The 20421-nt window shown below is 45.7% G+C and overlaps 1 protein-coding gene across 1 annotated transcript; it reads left to right on the forward strand.

Annotated features, from left to right (window-relative positions):
* Nucleotides 1-848: 848 nt before the first annotated feature.
* Nucleotides 849-5716, forward strand: MPZ (myelin protein zero). The gene is made up of 6 exons (XM_061400496.1): nucleotides 849-959; nucleotides 3169-3335; nucleotides 3587-3800; nucleotides 4042-4177; nucleotides 4309-4369; nucleotides 4471-5716. The coding sequence occupies exons 1-6, from the start codon at nucleotides 893-895 to the stop codon at nucleotides 4570-4572; spliced, it is 747 nt and encodes a 248-aa protein (XP_061256480.1). The 5' UTR covers nucleotides 849-892; the 3' UTR covers nucleotides 4573-5716.
* The last annotated feature ends 14705 nt before the right edge of the window (nucleotides 5717-20421 follow it).

A 20421-nucleotide genomic window follows, 5' to 3' on the forward strand; every position in this document is an offset into this window, starting at 1 on the left:
GTTCATTGTTAATGGGTTTGATCTCTGATTCTCCTCTCTCTGCTTCCCCAAACTAAATTTTGAACTCCTTGAAGGAAGATCTTAATTTTTATTCCTCTATTACTCAACTACCCACATACTCACATACTCATCTATGTAGCTGGCACTCAATGTGATTTTGCTGCCTTGCTCTTAACTGAAATGGACTTAAACTTCAGCATGAGGCAGTGAAGAGCTTCCTGAAAAAGAGGGTAAGATCAGAGGATTATCCCCTGGATATTTTCCCATGGAGAAAAGGTTTTATCTGGAAAGAATCACCCAAGATGCAGAGAGATGAAAAAAAAAAAGAAGACTCCCAAAGGACCTGGTCATCTCAAGAAGCCTGTATTGCAGCCCATAGTAGTCAAGATAGTAGGGATATCCTGTTTTCAAATTTCTCTGGGGCTCGCTAACTCCCAGGGCTCTAGAGGAGCCACTCTCAGGCAAGGAGACTATGGAAAAACCCCTTTTCATAGGTTTAAGACTCAGGTTCTCCTGCCCATCTGTCCCTCAGAGAAATGTGTTTGTGTCCCTTTTTCTGTCCCTCTCCTTCACCCCCCCCCCACCACATGACATTCCAGCCTAGGCCAGGGGGAGGCCAGCAGACACAAAGCCTTCAGTGTGTGGGGTGGTATGTGACCCCCAACCCCTCCACCCAGAGGACACAATGCCACTTCTGCTCCCTGCACTCTGCCCCGCTCCCCACCACCTCTCAACTGCACATGCCAGGCTGCAATTGGTTACTGGCTCAGGACAGCCCCCTCACACTGGGGTCCCGGGGGATTTTAAGCGGGTTCCAGGAACCCCCGCTCAGTTCCTTGTCCCCCACTCTCCCAACTGCGCAGGCGCTCTGGGCCCTAGCCCTGCCCCAGCGATGGCTCCTGGGGCTCCCTCATCCAGCCCCAGTCCTATCCTGGCTGCGCTACTCTTCTCCTCCTTGGGTAAGTTGAGCTGACCCAGTCTGGGAGCCCTGGGGCTCAGGTTGTCTCTCAGCAACCTTTCCACGGCCTTCGCTGCACTGCCCTCTGCAACCAAAGAAAGAGTGAGCAAGAGCAGGAAGGTGATATTCTCTGTAGAAAAATATATATACATATAGTTTGGAGAGAAGCTGTTAAGATAAAGGTATTCTGTGAAGGGAGAAGGGAGTGTAGAGTGTTTCCGGAACCAAGGTGGACTTGACTGGATAGGGGTTGGAAACTGGTCCTTCTCATTCCTCAGTAGTGTAGGAGGTAACTTAACCTTAGTCTCCCCAAAGAAAAGAGTCAGGGAACCTGATCTAAGGGTGGAGCCCAAGGGTTGTGGTCCCAGCTCTTTGGATCTGCTGCCTCAGTTTCTAACTGCATCTGTTGTCCATTACGTGGGTGAACAGAGTACAAGGGAGGTTCCGTGAGATTCCAGGGTCTTGTTGCATCTAAAGCTATCTTCCACAGAAGCTGGCCAACCCTCCGATGGCAGATGCTGACTGAGCAAGAAAAACTCAAAGCAGGGTTATCTGAATGGATCCTTCCCCTCTCCAAACTGCCCTGAAGCCTGGTGCAATGGGCGAGAAGTAGGGCAAATGGGAGACAGAGGGGAGGAAGAGCTGTTTAGAATGTCTGAGTTTCTCTGCTGTCAGCTCCTTTAGGGCTAAACCCAGAATCTAGACTCCTCTGGGCTGTACTGGACTATTTGAAGGTACCCTAAGAAAATGTTAAGGATAGGGAATTGGAGAAGGGCATGCTGAGGGAAATGAGGAGAGGGAATCTTGGAGTTTAAGAGGGAGAAAGGGTACTGTCCAGCATCTGCCCCACTCATAGAACCATTGAACAGAGCTGAAGGGCAGTGGTTTATACTTGAACAGGAGGAATAGAAGTTAGATCCAATGAATAAGCTTACTTGTTACATTTGGGATTCCCCAGAAGGCTCCAAGGCTGAGTTCCAGGATGTGAATCACTGGTATTGCATGCTGAGGTGGGAGATTTGGGACTGTGGAGTTGGGGATGGGATCGGGGGAAGGGGAGAGGAGGCATAAGCCCCCAACACTGGTCAATGGTCAGACAATGGGTCTCTATTTATTTGGTTGCTTCCTCCCCCTCCCATAGAACAAAAGGGTCTACAGTTGCCCCCAGCCAGGGCCAACCCACACACATAATCTCCCTGGAATGGCCTTCCTTGTATGGGTGAGTCTTGGGAGTGGCACTGGGCCAGAATGGTCAGAAGGAGGGTGAGGAGGGTCAAATCAGAACCACAGAGGGCTCACAAGCAGAGTCATCTGAGTTTGGGGCTTGGGGCGGGGGCGGGGGTGGTTTCCTGCTTGAATCCAGCTTCCCCTGAGAGGGCTATGAGGTGCTCCCCTCCCTGACCCTTCCAGTCAGGAGCAATTGTATGGAAAGTAGGGATTCAGCAATGAGGACAGTTGGGCCAGGGAAAAAGACTTACAGTCTCCAGTTATCTTCATCTTTTCTGCAAGAAACTTGAGTTTGCCATTCTGTGAAATACTATGCAGCAATAATATTGATCACTAGGCATCAATGTGGAACACCCTCCCAGACACCTGTATTCTTTTATATACGTATATTCTTAAGGAAAAAAGTAGACTGTAATGCAATATATGTTTTTTAAAAAAAGCTTCATAGAACAAAACTATTTGAGTTTATGCTGAGTCTGATACAGAGAAAATGATCACACATTAAACTAATAACATTGGTTCTATCTGGAAGGAGACCACAGAAGAGGAATTGGTTGGGAGCTGTCAAGACAGACTTTAGCTTTCTTTATCTATACTGCTTGCATAGTTATAAGAATGCACAGGGTGTTACCTGTATAATTTATAATAAGTTTTAAAAATCATTAAGCCTGCATCTAAAGGATAGCTTAAGAATTAGATACTGATCTAAAGGCAAAGGAAGATTCTGGAGACTGAATCCAACGTCTGAAAGTCCTCCGGAGAACTCTGGTACTGTTGTCAAACATGCTGAAGAACTTGAGCCAACACAGTATTTCTACTCTTCTATTCAATTAGTCCAGAGAGACCTGGGCCTCAGAATTCATCATTTTTGCCCCAATCTTCGCTATGGTCTGTGACTCAGGCTTGACTTCCCATTGGTCTCACTCCTTCTATACTCCTTGCCGGGCCCACCAGTGCATCTGATTTCCCCTCTATGTTTGCAGTGCTCTCCCCTGTCCAGGCCATTGTGGTCTACACAGACAAGGAGGTCCACGGTGCTGTGGGCTCCCAGGTGACCCTGTACTGCTCCTTCTGGTCCAGTGAGTGGGTTTCAGATGACCTCTCCTTCACCTGGCGCTACCAGCCCGAAGGGGGCCGTGATGCCATCTCGGTGAGTGCCTGGGGGAATACTGGGATTGCATAACAGAAAGGGGGTTTCAAACAACCACAGGAAAGAGAACTTGGGCTAAGGAAGGAGAAATCTTTTTGAGCCGTAACCCCAACTTTGGCAAGGTAAGTGGCAAGTCTTGTCTCACTGCTGGGACCTACCAACACCGACACTCCCTCCCCAGCCCTACCCTCTCCAGCCCAGAATCCTTCACCCTGAGGCGAGAGTTGCATGCTTCCCCTCATTCCTCACAGATCTTCCACTACGCCAAGGGACAGCCCTACATCGATGAGGTGGGGACCTTCAAAGAGCGCATCCAGTGGGTAGGGGACCCTCACCGGAAGGATGGCTCCATTGTCATACACAACCTGGACTATGGTGACAACGGCACTTTCACCTGTGACGTCAAAAACCCCCCAGACATAGTGGGCAAGACCTCTCAGGTCACGCTCTATGTCTTTGAAAAAGGTGTGAGAGGAGGTGGGACGGGAGTATGGGAGGCAGTTCACAGAGGGGATCAGGCCTGGCTGAGAGGCTGGGGCAAGGGGCAAAATGTCCCGGCTAATGCCCCTCACGCTCTGGGACAGTGGGCAGAAGGCAGCCTTGTTCGGATATCTTAGATCCCCAGCCGCAGGGAATAGGTGTGTGGCTAGGAACCAAAGACACTTGTCTCTGCTCATTCCCCACGTGTTTTCCTTGCCCCGTTTAGTGCCTACGAGGTACGGGGTGGTGCTGGGAGCCGTGATCGGGGGCGTCCTGGGGGTGGTGCTGTTGGCGCTGCTGCTTTTCTACCTGATTCGGTACTGCTGGCTACGCAGGCAGGCGGCCCTGCAGAGGAGGCTCAGGTAAAGGGCGGAGTCTGACACCCCTTCCCCGACCCACTACTCCCGGTCTCTGGGCGGAGACTACTTCGATGGGTGGGAGGGTGGAAGGGAAGACGAAGCCCCCGAATCCACAGCACACCCTTTCCCTGCAGTGCCATGGAGAAGGGCAAATTGCACAAGACTGCGAAGGACGCCTCAAAGCGCGGCCGGCAGGTTAGCGGGGCTTGTGAAGCCGCCGGGCAGCCCGTCGAGGGCGGGCTGGAACAGTCAAGCCCTACCCAACGGGTCCCTGATGCATGCGCTCCTCCCCACAGACGCCGGTTCTGTATGCCATGCTGGACCACAGCAGAAGCACCAAAGCTGCCAGTGAGAAGAAGACTAAAGGGCTGGGGGAGTCTCGCAAGGATAAGAAATAGCGGTTAGCGGGCCGGGCGGGGGATCGGGGGTTAGGGGCGGAGGCTTCCAAAGGCCCTCGGGTGGTGGTCATCGAGATGGAGCTACGGAAGGATGAGCAGAGCGCGGAGCTCCGGCCTGCCGTCAAGTCCCCCAGCAGAACCAGCCTCAAGAACGCCCTCAAGAACATGATGGGCCTGGACTCAGAAAAGTGATCACCCGCCCCAAGGCCCTACCAGAGCAGGGGGACCTCCGGTCCTCTATCCCCCGTCTAGGTGCTTTCCTCCTTAGCTCCCCAGCCCTGCCCTGCCCTCACTTCCTTTTGAGATGTAAGTTTCATTCCAGACTTCCTTACCCAGGCACTTCATATTCTCCCCCACTTTCACCCCCTGGCTTTCTGGAAGCCCAGGCCCCATCCTATCTTCCCCTTGCCCCAAGGACTGTGTGTTTGGTGCCTGTTCTTCTGGCGCCGAGAAGAAAGGGACCTTGATACCCCTGCCTCAAATCCAGGCCACCTGACGTTTCGATCCCCTGCACCAGCTAGCCTGTCCCTCTGGCTCTCTTCTTTCTGACCCTCCCTCCCCTCCTTCAGGTGGTCAAGCTCCATACTCTACCCTCCTAGCTAACACCCAGGTCACCCAAATCAGACTCTCCTTCAGGGTTTATTTAGGTTGTTAGTTATTTTTTATTCTTTAATCCATTCTTCTTTGTTTGTTTATCTGTACCCATGCTCTACCCTCCCCCCATGACTGAGTACCAATGACGTCATGTGGCTTTTGCAATTCTTCACCACCACCACCACCCCCCCTTTAAATCCTTAATGGAGAGCCAGCCCAAGCAGAGCAGCTCCTGATCCTCAAACCTCAGCTACAGGAATGGTGCCCCCTGATCACTCTGGAGCACTGTTCTGGGACTCAAGGTGATGGGAATGGAGAGAGGGAGACAAAGGATCCTCACAGGTCAGGGGTTGAGGAAGGGGCAAATGAGCCTTAAGAAATAGCTTTTAAATAATCAAAAAGCAGAAAAAACAAATGGGAAATAGGGGGAAAGGGAAGAGGTTGCACTCCCAGCCACAGGGGATTCTTAAGATTTTTCTACATCCTGTATATTTCTTCTCAAACCCCCCAAATGTCCTTAAATGTTTAATAAACACTGACATTTCCAGAAGCTGCTGCCTCCATCTCCAGTTTCCTCATTCTCCTGGGAGTAATCCCTGCCTCTAATCCCCAGTCCCACTCTTCCCCAACTGATTTCAGTTGTTAAGAATTTGATTTCATGATATGGGGTTACATAGTCTAGTGGAGAAGGCAATGGCACCCCACTCCAGTACTCTTGTCTGGAAAATCCCATGAATGGAGGAGCCTGGAAGGCTGCAGTCCATGGGGTCACTGAGGGTCGGACATGACAGAGCAACTTCACTTTCACTTTTCACTTTCATGCATTGGAGAAGGAAATGGCAACCCACTCCGGTGTTATTGCCTGGAGAATCCCAGGGACGGCGGAGCCTGGTGGGCTGCCGTCTGTGGGGTCACACAGAGTCGGACACGACTGAAGTGACTTAGCAGCAGCAGCAGTCTAGTGGAAAGAACTGTGAGACAGACTCATAAGATGTAGTCCGACATTCAACGACTATCCAGTGAGCTTGTACTATGTGCTAAACTGTGTGGCAGGCTCTGCGTTTACATGGGTTATAACAGATTCCCTCTTCACCAAACTGTGTATTCTTAAAATATCTCAGCCACTCACAAGCTGTGTGACCCAGGGCTAGTTACTTGATTTAAGTAAACCTGTTTCTGCATTTGTAAACAACTGAGATAATGATACCAACTCAGCTGAATTCCCAGGATTTTTGTAAGAATCACATGATTCCATGCTGTGTATGGAAACCTTTGTAACTTATAAACTGATACACAACAAAGATATTAAGGATCAGTCCTTTACAGATGTTTTTCAGTCTTGCCTAATGGATTACACTTTACAAGCTAGCACTAATTTCATTCAATCATATAAACTCATGCACACACAATTTTGTTTCATTGTTGCATTTAAGGTATACTATTAATAGCTCATTAGCTAGTTTGTTGGCATGCTAAATAGGTACACCATTAATATCCAGAGTCCTTAAATAATTATGGAAAAACATATATGTATCTTTTTACCTTGGTGGTTACTGATGGCAAAAAACCCAAGAGTCTCATAAGTCATTTCTTCACCTTGTTAAAAGGTTAAATAAAAGATTTTTAATAGCAGTTTTGCAAAACCCTCAGTGCTTCCATTTATTTCAAGAGCTATCTTCCATTTCTCTTAAAAGGAAAATTAACCCAAATTCATTTTAATGTAAAAGCTAATAGATTCCATTGTGTGTGCATGCACAGTCACTTCAGTCATGTCCAACTCTTTGCAACCCTATGGACTGTAGCCCCCTAGGCTCCTCTGTCTACAGGATTCTCCAGGCAAAAACGCTGGAGTGGGTTGCCATGCCCCCACCTCCAGTGGATCTTCCCGATCCAGGGATCAAACCTGTGTCTCTTATGTCTCCTGCATTGGGAGCTGGGTTCTTTACCACTAGTGCCACCTGGGAAGCCCAATAGATTCTATTAGGCAAATACAAATCAAAACTATAATGAGATACCACCTCATATCCATTAGGATAGCTGCCTTCAAAAACAAAGCAAAGTACTGACAAGGGCTTGGAGAAGCTGGAATTTTTGTGTACTGTTTGTGGGGATGTAAAATGGTGCAGCCTCTGTGGAAAGTAGGAAGTTCCTAAAGAAAATTAAATATAAAATTACCATGTTATCCAGCAGTTCCATTTTTGGGTATATATCTAAAAAAATTAAAAGCAGGGTCTTGATATATTTATTAGTATACCCATGTTCTTGGTGGCATTATTCACAATGGCTGAAATGTGGAAGTAGCCCAAAAGTCCATAGACAATTGATGACTAGATAAGCAAAATTTGGTATATCTATACATACGATGGGATATTACTCAGCTGTAAAAAGAAAGAACATTCTACAACATGAGTGAACTTAAGGACATTATGTTAAGTGAAATGAGCCAGCAATAAAAAGACAAATACTGTGATTCTACTTATATAAGTTACTTATCATAGTCACAATCATAGAGACAGAAAGTAGAATGGTAGTTGTCAGGGGCTGGAGAAATGGGAGAATGGGCAGTTACTGTTTAATTAGGATAGAGTCTCACTTTTACAAGACGATGAGTTACGGAGATGAATAATGCTGATAGTTGCATACATTATGAATGTACTTAATACCACTGAACTATACACTTGAAATGATTAAAAGGTACATTTTATGGTAAATGTATTTTACTACTATTTTTTGATAAAATAAAAGTTAACAGAGTCAATATAGCTTTTTTCAGGGAGATAGAGGAAGCTTAGTCACAACTCAATAAAGTTGAGACTATCTAAGATAAAGAATCTATAAGTGAACCAGAATATAGAGTTCAGAAATGCATATAAGTGTGGGAACATACTATATTATAAAAATAACATTCTAGTTAAGTGGTAAATGAATGGATTATTTAATCAAAAATAGTTATATTGACATATGTCTAGAAGAAAACAAAGTAAAATCTTTATCTTACATCATATATAAAAATAAAACCCAAATATTATGAAATAAAATACAAGAATCTGAAGGAGATAAGCATATTCATTTAATCCTCAAATGGGAAAGGCCTTTAAATAAGGGCCTTTATCTTAAGGGAAGTAAAATCTTAAAGGAAGTACATGAAAAAAAATGTAAAAATCTTAGAGGAAGTACATGAAATCTTGAACCTCTTTAAAGGCAGAATATATTATAAATGAAACCAAAAGACAGTTGGTAACCATGGAGAAAAACACAGTGCCAATGTATTTGCACTTCTTCACATAATAATCTAGTATCTCTGTTATCCCCATGTCCTGCTACTGTCCCATTTCTCTGCTTCCCTCTATAGCAAAGCTGCTTGGACAAGTCTAGGGCACTGTCTCCAACCTCCCATTCTCTCTTCAACCCTCTGTGCCCCACTCTACTGAAATTGCTCCTGTCGAAGGGCACTGGTGATGACCATTTCGCCAAATTCATTTTTCAGCCCTTCTCATCTGTTTAGCAGCATTTGACATTATTGGCCACTTCCTCTTTTGGATGACACTTCATCACTTGGCTTTTTTGAAACACACTCACATGGCTGTACCCCTACCTTTTTGGCTTCCCTGGTGGCTCAGATGGTAAAGAATTTGCCTCAAATGAGGGAGACCCAGGTTCAATCCCTGGGTCAGGAAGATCCCCTGGAGAAGGGAATGGTGACCCACTCCAGTACTCTTGCCTGGAGAATCTCATGGACAGGGGAGCTTGGCTGGCTACAGTCCACGGGGTCGCAAAGAGTTGGACATGACTGAGCAACCAACACACACACACATTTGGGAGATGCAGCTTCCCAGGTTGCACTAGCAGTAAATAATCTGCCTGCCAACGCAGGATATGTAAGAGACCTGGGTTTGATCCTTGGGTCGGGAAGATTCCCTGGAATAGAAATGGCACCCCACTCCAGTATTCTTGCCTGGAAAGTTCCATGGACAGAAGAGCTTGGCAGGCTACAGTCCATAGGGCCACAAAGAGCTGGATATAGCACATGTGACTTAATTTTATTTTATTTTGTGTGTGTGTGTGATTTAATTTTAAAGTAGAGACTGAAACAACCAGAAAGACATCTTTTGTTTGTCCCATGTGATGTATTTGTTTATTTAAAGCTACATTTGGTCATCACACGGCAACAATCATGCTGAACTGAATGTTGTTTTTTCCCTTTAGATAGAGCCTGAATTCTCATCACTCTTATTTCCTTACCTGCTTGACCACTCTTACCATACTCTGTCTTACCTGCTCTGTCTTAAAACGTCTAAGAAACTGGAGATTTATAAGTGGGAGTGAAGTTGCAGAATTGAGGTGTAGTCAGACTACACCCCAGACTTCCCTGGTGGCTCAGACGGTAAAGCGTCTGTCTACAGCTCGGGAGACCTGGGTTCGATCCCTGGGTTGGGAAGATCCCCTGGAGAAGGAAATGGCAATCCACTCCAGTACTATTGCCTGGAAAATCCCATGGACAGAGGAGCCTGGTAGGCTACAGTCCATGGGGTCACAAAGAGTTGTACACGACTGAGCGACTTCACTTTCATTTCAGACTACACCCAGAGTTTCTCACAGTTCCTCAAACAGGCCACCAGTCACCATGTTCTTCTCTGGCTATAATAGTTACTCATCAAACACAGAGTCCCACTGAATTCTTTGTTATCTAAAGACTAAATGGTAGGGATTTTCCTGGTTGTCCAGTGGCTAAGACTCCATGCTCCCAAAGCAGGGGGCCTGGGAGGGAACTAGATCCCATACGCCACAACTAAGGCCCAATGCTGCCAAATAAACAAGTATTAAAAAAAAAAAAAAGACTAAATTGTGTGGGACTTCCCTGGTGGTCCAGTGGTTAAGAATCCGCCTTGCAATGCAAGGGATGCAGGTCTGATCCCTGGTTGGAGACTAAGATCCCACATGCCCTGGAGCTACTGAACCCACATGCTCTGGAACACGCCGGCCACAACTAGAGAGCCCAGGTACTGCAACAAAAGATCCTGGATGACACAACGAAGATCCTGCATGCTGCAGCTAAGACCCAACACAGTCAAATAAATAAATAATTTTTTTTTTTAAAGAGAAGTGCTAGGGACTTCCCTGGTGGTCCATTGGTAAAGAATACGCCTGCCAATGCAGGGGACACAGATTCAATCCCTGGTCCAGGAAGATTCCACATGCTTTGGGACAACTAAGCCCAGCCGCCACAATTACTGAGCCTGCATACTCTAAAACCCATGCTACACAATGAGAGAAGGCAACGACAACAGCAACACTACACACAGCAACTAACGAGTAGCCCCTCTCGAGAACTAGAGAAAGCCCCAGTGCAGCAACAAAGACCCAACACAGCCAAAAATAAGAATTTTTAAGAAGACTAAATTGGGAAGTTCACTTCCAACAACTTGTATAATAACAAAAATGGAAAGAAAGGGAGAGAGGAATAAAATGGTTACTTAGACAAACACCTAAAACAAACAGAAAATACGCTAAGTTACAACAGTCCTCATTTCTGTAATTGGTTAGGAAGCCATAACTGACATCTCTGAACCACTTCCACTGCTCATCTCATATTTCCCATGTCTTCAGCCAGAACTTCAGATAGTCAGGGTTCTTTACGTGGTAGAATGATCAAAGCTTTCGTTGCCGACTCAAGGTCTGTGCTGCATTTTTTTCCCCTTCGGTTGCTATGTTAACCTTTACTACCAGGCAAGGAAGTGCCCCAGAGACTCTCCTGGGCTCCAGAAATGCTCTCCTTCTCTCATTGTGTAGCAGCATCCCAATCTCCCCTAGGGAATCAGGATCAATCACACCAGCGAGCCAAGCAATCACTTTTTTTCTTTGCTTCTTGATTCAGTGATATATAGACCCCCAAATGACTAGGTGGCAGATTCTTCTAATTCAATGGAACTGTTAGGTAGGTAGAATAGGGAAAAGGAGTCCAAAATGGCAGTGGCTAAAAGACAAGGAAGGTCAAAGGAAGGTCCAAGGACCAGAGTGAAAACTTCAGGCAGAACAAACAGCACTCCTGGCTAAGCCCAATTTGCATAGGGCAGGCCCAGGTGGGGGAAAAAAAACATATAAAAGGAGGAGCCAAAGCGCTTTCTCTCGGACTCTCTTTCCCGAGTGCATACACGCACTCTCTCTCTCTTTCTCCCTCCCCACGCACTCCTCCACTCTTTTCTTCGAGTCTTGGATTCTCCTGCTATCTTATAAATAAAAATGGAGCTGTAACACTGATTTGCCTAAGAGCTGTAGCAAGGTTTGTCCAAGACCCAAGAGCTGTGACGCGCAGAAGGCTTTAATGTCTATCGCTCCAAATCTTTGTTGTGACGAGACAAAGAACCGAGGAACATACACTCCGAGTCACGATAGATGTCACGCGAGTGTATGTTCCTCGGTTCTTTGTCTCGTCACAACAAAGATTTGGAGCAACGGACATTAAAGCCCTCGGCGCATCACAGCTCTCGGGTCTTGGACAAACCATGTTACAGCTCTTAGGCAAATCAGTGTTACAGCTCTATTTTATTTAGAAGATATCAGGAGAGTGAGAGAGAGAGAGAGAGAGAGAGAGAAGAGTGCACGCACGCAGGAGAAAGAGTCCGTGAGAAAACGCTTTGGCTCCTCCTTTTATATGTTTTTTTCCTCCACCTGGGCCTGCCCTATGCAAATTGGGCTTAGCCAGGAGTGCTGTTTGTTCTGTTTGTTCTGCCTGAAGTCTTCACTCTGGTCCTCGGACCTTCCTTGTCTTTTAGCCACCGCCATTTTGGACTCCTTTCCCCTATTCTACCTACCTAACAGAACCATAGTGTCTAATGGTAGAAGCATTCTCATTTTGGAACCCAAGTTCTCCAAACCAGCAGATCTCAAAGTTTCTAGGAAACACAAAAATTCTGTAAGTGGATTATTGGGTATAATAGTGAAAGAGCCACCCCCACTTTCAGCCTCTGACTCCAGAACCCTTATATTCTGGCCATGAGGGAGGCAACACCATGTAATCGTCCCTGATTCAAAGCTTATATCACATCTTGTAAGACAGAACTTCGTACTTTCAGAGAATTGTCTCCCAACTGTTGCTGTGACTCTTCAGTAAACATTCCACATTTAAAATAAGCATCTGCTTTCAAATGGGGTACATGGAGAGATCACTTAATTTAATGAGCACAAGTGCATTTCCTTTGCTATGAAGTAAGTTCCTTGATTGGACACAATGCTATGGGGAATACCGTAACTATGAATAAGGCGTATCTGTGAATCTACCAATGCTGGTGCTGGCAGCAGCATTTTGAGCAAAGAAGGTGAATTCATGTCCAAAATGTGCCTGTTTCAGTAAAGATAAATCTACGCCCTCTCCACGAAGAAAGAAATCCAATATAATTAACTTGACATCAAATGTCTGGCTGATCCCCACAAGAAATAGTACATGTCAGGGACTCAGTATTGGCCTCTGCTCTTGATATATTACACACTCAACTTTGCAGTCATCTGGAAGACTTTAAGTTATATTTATCTTTCTAGTCCTGAAGCCCTCCTAATATTTACCATGTAATTTAGTGTATTCTTCCCTTAGAAAAATGGAATTAACAAATATGACTATTAATTATTGGATCACCAGGGAAGTCCTGGTATAACTTCTTAAGAATACGGCTGCCTGTGCAGGGGACATGGGTTAGATCCTTGGTCCAGGAAGATCTCTCATGCCTCGGGGCAGCTAAGCCAGTGCTCTACAACTACTGCGTCTTGGAGCCTGCCAGCCAGAACTACTGAGCCTGGGTGCTGCAACTCCTGAAGCCTGCACACTCTAGAGCCCGCGCTTTGCAACAGGAGAAGCCATAACAATGAAAACCAGTGCACCACAAAGCACAACATCCTCCCTACCCCCGCCACAGCTAGAGAAAGCCCCCACCACAACAAAGACACAAGGCAGCAAAAAGTGAATAAATAAGTTATACCAGTGTATCAGTAAGATTACAAGTTCGGGGATCAAATGTACAACATGCTGATAATAGCTAATAATACTGTATCATATAACAATGTTGCTAAGAGAGTAGAGCTTAAATTTCTCAGCATAAAAAAAGAATTGGTAGTTACGTGATGATAAATAGCAGTAGCTAATACTATGGTGGTTGTCACTTTGTGATTTATAAATGTGTCTAATCATCATGCTGTATACCTTAAACTTACACAATGTTATGTGTCAATAAAGCTTGGTGGTGGGATGGGTTATACTAAAATCTATGTCACAAATATTCACTTATTTATTTGGCTTCACTGGGTCTTAGTTGCAGCATGCAGAAGTATTAATTACAGCCTGTGAGATCTAATTCCCTGACCAATGATTGAACCTGGGTCCCCCTGAATTGGGAGAGTAAAATCTTAGCCACTGAACCACCAGGGAAGTCCCAGAAGACAGTTTTGATGTATTGAGATAAATGGAACATGTAATGTTTGCAAAGTTCTTGTGAGAAATTAGATGAAGAGCAGAGAGTATCTTGTCCATTGAGCCAGGCTCCATGAGATAGTGGAGTCTTTATTGGCTCTCCTGCCTCCTGGTTAGGGACACACAAGAAGTAAAAGGATCAGAACACCTCCTCCTCAGGAAGCATCAGCCAGTGTGGGTGAAGCTACATGTGTGGTCTCCCCAACAAAAGCAGGGAGTCTAGGTCTTAGCAGATGTGTGCGTACACAGTGAGAGAGAGGTCTTAGAAGCTCAAGTGATGTGTGTGAATGCTCTTTAACATTGCTTTAGGGTGCGGGATTCTTGGCCCCCGGAGGAGAAGAATTCAATCCGGGGCCAGAGACGAGGCTTGATTGCTCAGAGCTTTTGTGTAATAAAGTTTTATTAAAGTATAAAGGAGATAAAGCTTCTGACATAGGCATCAGAAGGGGGCAGAAAGAGTACCCCCTTGCTAGTGTTAACAATGAAGTTATATAATCCAAAGAATGTCTGGAGGTTGTAAAGACCTCATCAGACGGACTCCCAAAATTTACATTTTAAGATAACACTGTCCTCAGGCAGGATACATCCTTGTAAAGACCAGGTCTACTCCCATAATTTACATTTTAAGATAACAGAAGGTTTAATCCAAAAACTGTCCTTAGGCAGGACACATTATTGTTATATAATCCTAAAGACAGTGTTATCTTAAAATGTAAATTATGGGAGTAGATCTGATGAGGTCTTTACAACCTCCAGACATTCTTTGGATTATATAACTTCATTGTTAACACTAGCAAGCCCCCTTCTGATGCCTATGTCAGAAGCTTTCTCTATCTCCTTTATACTTTAATAAAACTTTATTACACCAAAAAAAAAAAAAAAATCCTAAGGAATGTGGAGAAAGACAAAAAGTTTGTCCTTTCTTCCTCCTTGAGAATTCCAGACCCCTCTCTCCTTGGGGACCCCTAGACTCCCTATCAACCTGCCTAGGAAATGACTCTCTAAAGGGTAGAATAAAAATTCAGCAGAATCTCTGATTCACTTAAATGTTTTTGCTTATTCTAAAAGAACCAAAAGTTAGGAATTGTCTAAAGAAGGAACTCATCCCTGTTTTTGGGAAGATCTAAAACAGAGATCAAACCAGTCCTGCTTTAATTCCTGCTGTGGCTCTCTGTGACCTGGGACAAATCACCTGACTGCAGAACCTTGAGTTTTGTTAAGCTGATATCTACCCTATGGTGCATTTAAAAGAAGAAATTGAAAATATAAACGACACCACTAAGTACTTGGCATGGAGTAGAAGCTCCACCCATGTTAGTTCCTAGTCATCCATCCTCTTCCTCCTTTTTCTTCCTCTGTTCAGCGAAACAAGTGGGGGACCTCTCACCCAACGCACACTCAGGCAAGAGGGCCTAACTCGCTCACAGGTTAGATTTCTGTCTATGGCTGTCTGCTTTACAATTCAGACATCGTCACAACACAGACACAATCCTGCTAAGGCTTTCCTTTCCGGGCAGTAAGTGTGGCTCCCAGGGGAGCCCCCCACTGTTTATCTTGTGGCCTCGCTCTGAGTGTCCAGCCCTAACTTACAGCTTGGCAGCAAGGTTCAGGGGGCTGTGTTAGAGAGAAAAGGGTTGGAGGCAGGAGGAAGATGAATTCCTGAATCTTCAGGCTAGTGCTGGGCATGGCTTTTCAAAACCTCAGCAATAGTTCCCAAACCTCTCAGACCCAGTGTCCCTTTTATTACCCAGGAATGATATATGTATATAATATAAACTATAAACATAATTTTAGAAGGTAAATATAATACTCTAACCATAATATAAAGGTGAAATAAAAACATAATTTATAATAATATTATAAATATTTTAATATGTAATATTCAGACATAACTAGACTGGAAGCATATATAGTATGCTGTATGTAGTATATGTAGTAGTCAGAGACCTGAACCACGTGTGGAATCACTGTGAATACAACAGCAACAAATGCCAACTGGTGGGTTTGCATAGGTATCAGTGACTCTGATGCCATAAGCAGCACTGTTGTTGATGACATAGATTTCTGAAGTGGTAAGCAATTCATGGTAAAGTTCTGAACAAAACAAATTATAAATCCCCTCAATCTACATCTTAGTTGCATTTCTGGGAAACTCGATATTTAAAATGGTGCAAAAAGTACTTTGTGTTTATATGTAAAATCAGGTTGGATTCTAGGTGCACTCAAATTGTAACAGATTTTTCACATTAATATCCAATGTTATTTTTATTTACTTTTTTAATACTTTTATTTATTTACTTATTTTTGGTTGTGCTGGGTCTTCACTGATGCAAGGGACTTCTCTAATTGTGGTGAGAGGGGGCGACTGTTCACTGCAGTGCACAGGCTTCTCACTGCAGTGGCTTCTCTGGTTGCAGAGCACAGGCTCTAGGCGTGCAGGCTTTAGAAGGTGCAGCTCGTGGGCTCTGGAGTGTGGGCTCAGTAGTCGTGGCGCACAGGCTTAACTGCTCCCTAGTACGTGGAATCTTCCCAGACAAGGAACCAAACCCCTGCCCCCTGCATTGGCAGGCGGATTCTTACCCACTGTACCACCAGGGGAGTCCTCAATGATATTTTTAAAGGACATGTGGAATGTGGGACAATTTTATCTTGTGCAGCACTATCCTGGTTATTGCAGGTTACTATTCAGGTTATTGGAGAAGGCAATGGCACCCCACTCCAGTACTCTTGCCTGGAAAATCCCATGGATGGAGGAGCCTGGTAGGCTGCAGTCCATGGGGTCTCGAATAGTCTGATACGACTGAGCGACTTCACTTTCACTTTTCACTTTCATGCATTGGAGAAGGAAATGGCAACCCACTCCAGTGTTCTTGCCTGGAGAATCCCAGGGACGGGGGTGCCTGGTGGGCTGCCGTCTATGGGGTCGCACAGAGTCGGATACCACTGAAGTGACTTAGCAGTAGCAGCAGTATCCAGGTTATAACATCTTTTGCTCCTGAGCACTCACAACCGTGAAACCCTACCCATCCCTACCCCACCCCCCAATATAGCATGACAATCGAAAAATACCCCCATGGATTTCCAGAACATCTCCTAGAGGGCAGTACATCCTCCCTTTGATAACTCTGCAAACCGTCCTCCTGTTGGCTTGGGGGGGAAGTGAGACCTAGCGCCCTCCCAGGAGTTACAGTCTGATTTAATTTCATAATGCCCACGTCTATTCACCTTTTTAAAAATATATGTATTTATTTTTGGATTCAGCGGGTCTTAGTTGTGGCATGGCATTGGGGCTCTAGTTGCAGCTCATAGGCTCAGATGCCTTGAAGCATGTGGGATATTAGTTCTCTGACCAAGGATTGAACCCTCGTCCCCTGCATTGAAGGGCAGATTCTCAACCACTGGACCACCAGGGAAGTCCCTTCTATTCATCTTTGTATCCTAATGTGAGTCTGTTGACCTTTCCTCCTTTCTGAGCATGCATATCAGCCCTGCCTCCCAAGTTCTGAGCCCCATTTCTCTGTTCATTTCACTTCAAACAACTTTTAATTCCAGAGAGCCTTCCCCTGTGTTCCGTGGAATACCAGGAGAAGCAGCTGGATGAGATCAAGCCAGTGATAGAACTCTGGGAGGAGTTTGGCAGAACAATCAGATAAAGCCAGAGCTGGTGGTTCTCTAGAAATATGAGGGATTGAGAGGGTCTAGATCTTGTGTGGGCTGTGAGGGACTAAGTAGGTACGCCTAGGCTCAGCTAGGGGCAACTTGGCCCTCTCTACCCTCTGTATTAGGCTAGACAACGTCCTTAATAACCAAGGTCTCTATCCTTCACTCACCCAGTCCTTTATCAAGGTGGTATGAAGAACACAGATTCTGGAGACAGACTACCTGAGTTCTGATTGTAACTCTCTTATTCACTTGCTTTGGGAGGGTTATTTAACCTCTCTGGGTCTCAGTTCCCTCATGTGTAAAAGAGAATAATATGTCATAGGGTTGTAAGAATTAGATGGGTTTACATATGTAAAAGTACTTGGAATAGGGTCTGGCACACAGTACTTTCCAAATCTAGATATTACTATTATCATCACCATTCATGCCCTGAAGGTAGCATAAAACTATGGAGTTGCCCCAACTTGGGGGTTGAACATCCCTGAAGACACTATGAAGAAACCTATGTTAACAGAACATTATGTGTAGGTAAGAATACTCAGGTGATCTAGGGAAGAAGGCTCTCTTGCTTCATTCTTAAAGATCTAGGTGGTCAGGGCCTAAGAAAAGCCTATTTGTAGTAGTAGTAATAATAGTCTAACAAGGGGAGGCTAAAATGCTTAGCAGGAGGGAGGGCTGTCAGTGTCACCCCAACCCAGTGCCTGGAGGAGGGAAGTAGTCCAAGAGGGAACTTCTGCAGAAGCATTTCCTGCAGCCTTGTGAACAGGTTGACTCTCTGTCCATCTGTGGATTGTGACTTTCTGCCTTTGCAGATCTGGAGTAAGGACTGCCAACCAAACAGCCAAAACAGAAGGTACCAGTGATGTCCATCTCAACAAACTACCTGAGCCCCAAAGCGTCCATTTTCAGAGGCACAGAGAGCAGGGGATTAACACGGGAAGACAGCAACTCACTGAAGAGTGCTTCCAGTGAGGACCAGTTCTCAGGGATGAGGGCAGCAGGAACAAAGGATCTGCCAGGAGCCACCCCCACTGAAAACAACTCCAGAAATAGAGAAAACTCAGCAAGGACAAGAAGGGCAGACAGAGAGAGGCAGAGGTGGACAGGAAGGAACTTCCAAAATGGACAATAGAACAGGGGTTCCTTGTAACAGTGAACGACGGAAGAGATCAAAGTGGGAAAGCTGGCTCCATACCGGGGCAAGTTCAAGCAGAGGGGAAGAGTCCTACCTAGCAATGACACCAAGTCCCTGAAAGTCGGTTGTCCAGGGAAGCAGAATCCTTGTCCCTTTGGTTACCTGAGTTTCTCTGAAGACTTTCACCTCAAGTTTGGGCTTTGGGAGCATATCTCAAAGTAGCCCTTGCTCAGATCTCCAGCCTTCCACCTTCGTCAGGACCCGACTCCCAGCTCCCACTCCTACACAACTGAAAAAACACCGAAAGAGTTTTCAGTGATACAGGTGTGATAGCTGCATTTGCTTTCCTCCCTGACTGTTTCTAATGTGTGTGTCTTCTACCTAACCACTTATTATAAAAGCATTCACTGATCCCTCAAAGAACTTGCAGGTTTTGCTCCACAAAACAAAGCACTCGGGAATAATTCCTCAGTGATTAGAACTGAAGGATCATGTTTCCAGTAGTAGGAATTAGAGGGCAGAAAGACGAATTCTAGGGCCCCAAGAAGGAGTTACAGATGTCAGACAGCAGAGGCTCAATCTGAGTGCTCCGTGGTAGAAGTAGCCTGGGTAGATAGAAAGCAGCTTTCAGAACTATTATGGGAACTGCCACTTGTTTAGCAAAAGCTGCCTAAACCTTTCTTTCCAGTTTGAACTATCTTTCCCAAAGCAACAGATTATGTTTTGCTACCATGCCCTTTCTTCGAAACATGCATGAGGACTTCCCTGATGGTCCAGTGGTTGGGAATCCACCTGCCAATGCAGGGGACACGGGTTCGATTTCTGGTCCAGGAAGATTCCACATGTCACAGGGCAACTAAGCCCACGAGCCACAGTGACTGAGCCTGAGGTCTGGAGCTCACGTGCCGCCGCTACTGCCTAGAACCTGTGCTCCACAAGAGAAGCCGCCGTGAAAAGAAGCCCATGCCCCACAGCTAGAGAGCAGCCCCCACTCGCCTCAGCTAGAGGAACCCTGAGCGCAGCAACAAAGACCTGCCACAGCCAAAAGTAAATTAATTAATTTTTAAAATTAAAAAAAAAAATCATGTATGAAGACAAGTGTAATACTCTGGAGCAGGGGTGAAGGGGAAAAAAAATCATTTCAGCACCATGCTCCAGATCAATGTGGTAAAAAAACAAATCAGCAGATATCTTCCAGGCGGCGAGCCTACAGGAGAGCACCGGTGCCAGAGAAAGCCACCACTGCTCAGCAGCGGTCAACTCTCTGCTTCCCACCTGGGCTTCCCAGGTGGCACAGTGATGAAGAATCCAACTGCCAATGCAGGAGACAAAGAGACGCAGGTCGGGAGGATGCCCTGAAATAGGAAATGGCAACCGACTCCAGTATCCTTGCCTGGAAAATTCCATGGACAGAGGAGCCTGGTGGGCTGCAGTCCATGGGGTCACAGAGTCAGACACAACTGAGTGACTAAGCACAGCAGACAGTCGACTCTCAGATGTCTGTATCACCAGGAACAGGAAACACCTGTTTTACTTCAGTGCCCACAGGGCAAGCCCAAGGTGCAGAACATTCGATCCCCATCTTGTGTCCATGAAATAAAACAGGAAGTCCTCCTGTTTTACCAGGACATACTGGACACACACTGGGTGTGACAGTGAGGTCATCCTTTTATTTGGCCCTGAGTCCCGGACTAAAAGCCACCATCACTGCTATCCTGCACTTAGAACATATTTCAAATGTAAAATGGGTTGTTGTGAAAGTGTTAGTCACTCAGTTGTGTCTGACTCTTTGTGACCCCATGGACTATAGCCCACTAGGCTCCTCTGTGCATGGGATTCTCCAGGCAAGAATACTGGAGTGGGTCGCCATTCCCTTCTCCAAGGGATCTCCCCGACCCAGGGATCGAACCCGGGTCTCCCACATTGCAGGCAGATAGATTCCTTCCCATCTGAGCCACTAGGGAAGCACAAAATGAGTTGTTAGGCATGGATAAACTTT

Source organism: Bos javanicus, chromosome 3 (assembly GCF_032452875.1).
Source record: "Bos javanicus breed banteng chromosome 3, ARS-OSU_banteng_1.0, whole genome shotgun sequence".
In the NCBI taxonomy this organism is placed as follows: domain Eukaryota; kingdom Metazoa; phylum Chordata; class Mammalia; order Artiodactyla; family Bovidae; genus Bos; species Bos javanicus.

Bases quoted from the DNA above. Each gene is read 5' to 3' on its own strand.
- MPZ (XM_061400496.1), top strand. From the start codon at position 893: ATGGCTCCTGGGGCTCCCTCATCCAGCCCCAGTCCTATCCTGGCTGCG. The intron at 3,336-3,586 runs GTGAGTGCCTGG...CATTCCTCACAG, and splicing joins GGGGCCGTGATGCCATCTCG to ATCTTCCACTACGCCAAGGG. The intron at 3,801-4,041 runs GTGTGAGAGGAG...TGCCCCGTTTAG, and splicing joins GCTCTATGTCTTTGAAAAAG to TGCCTACGAGGTACGGGGTG.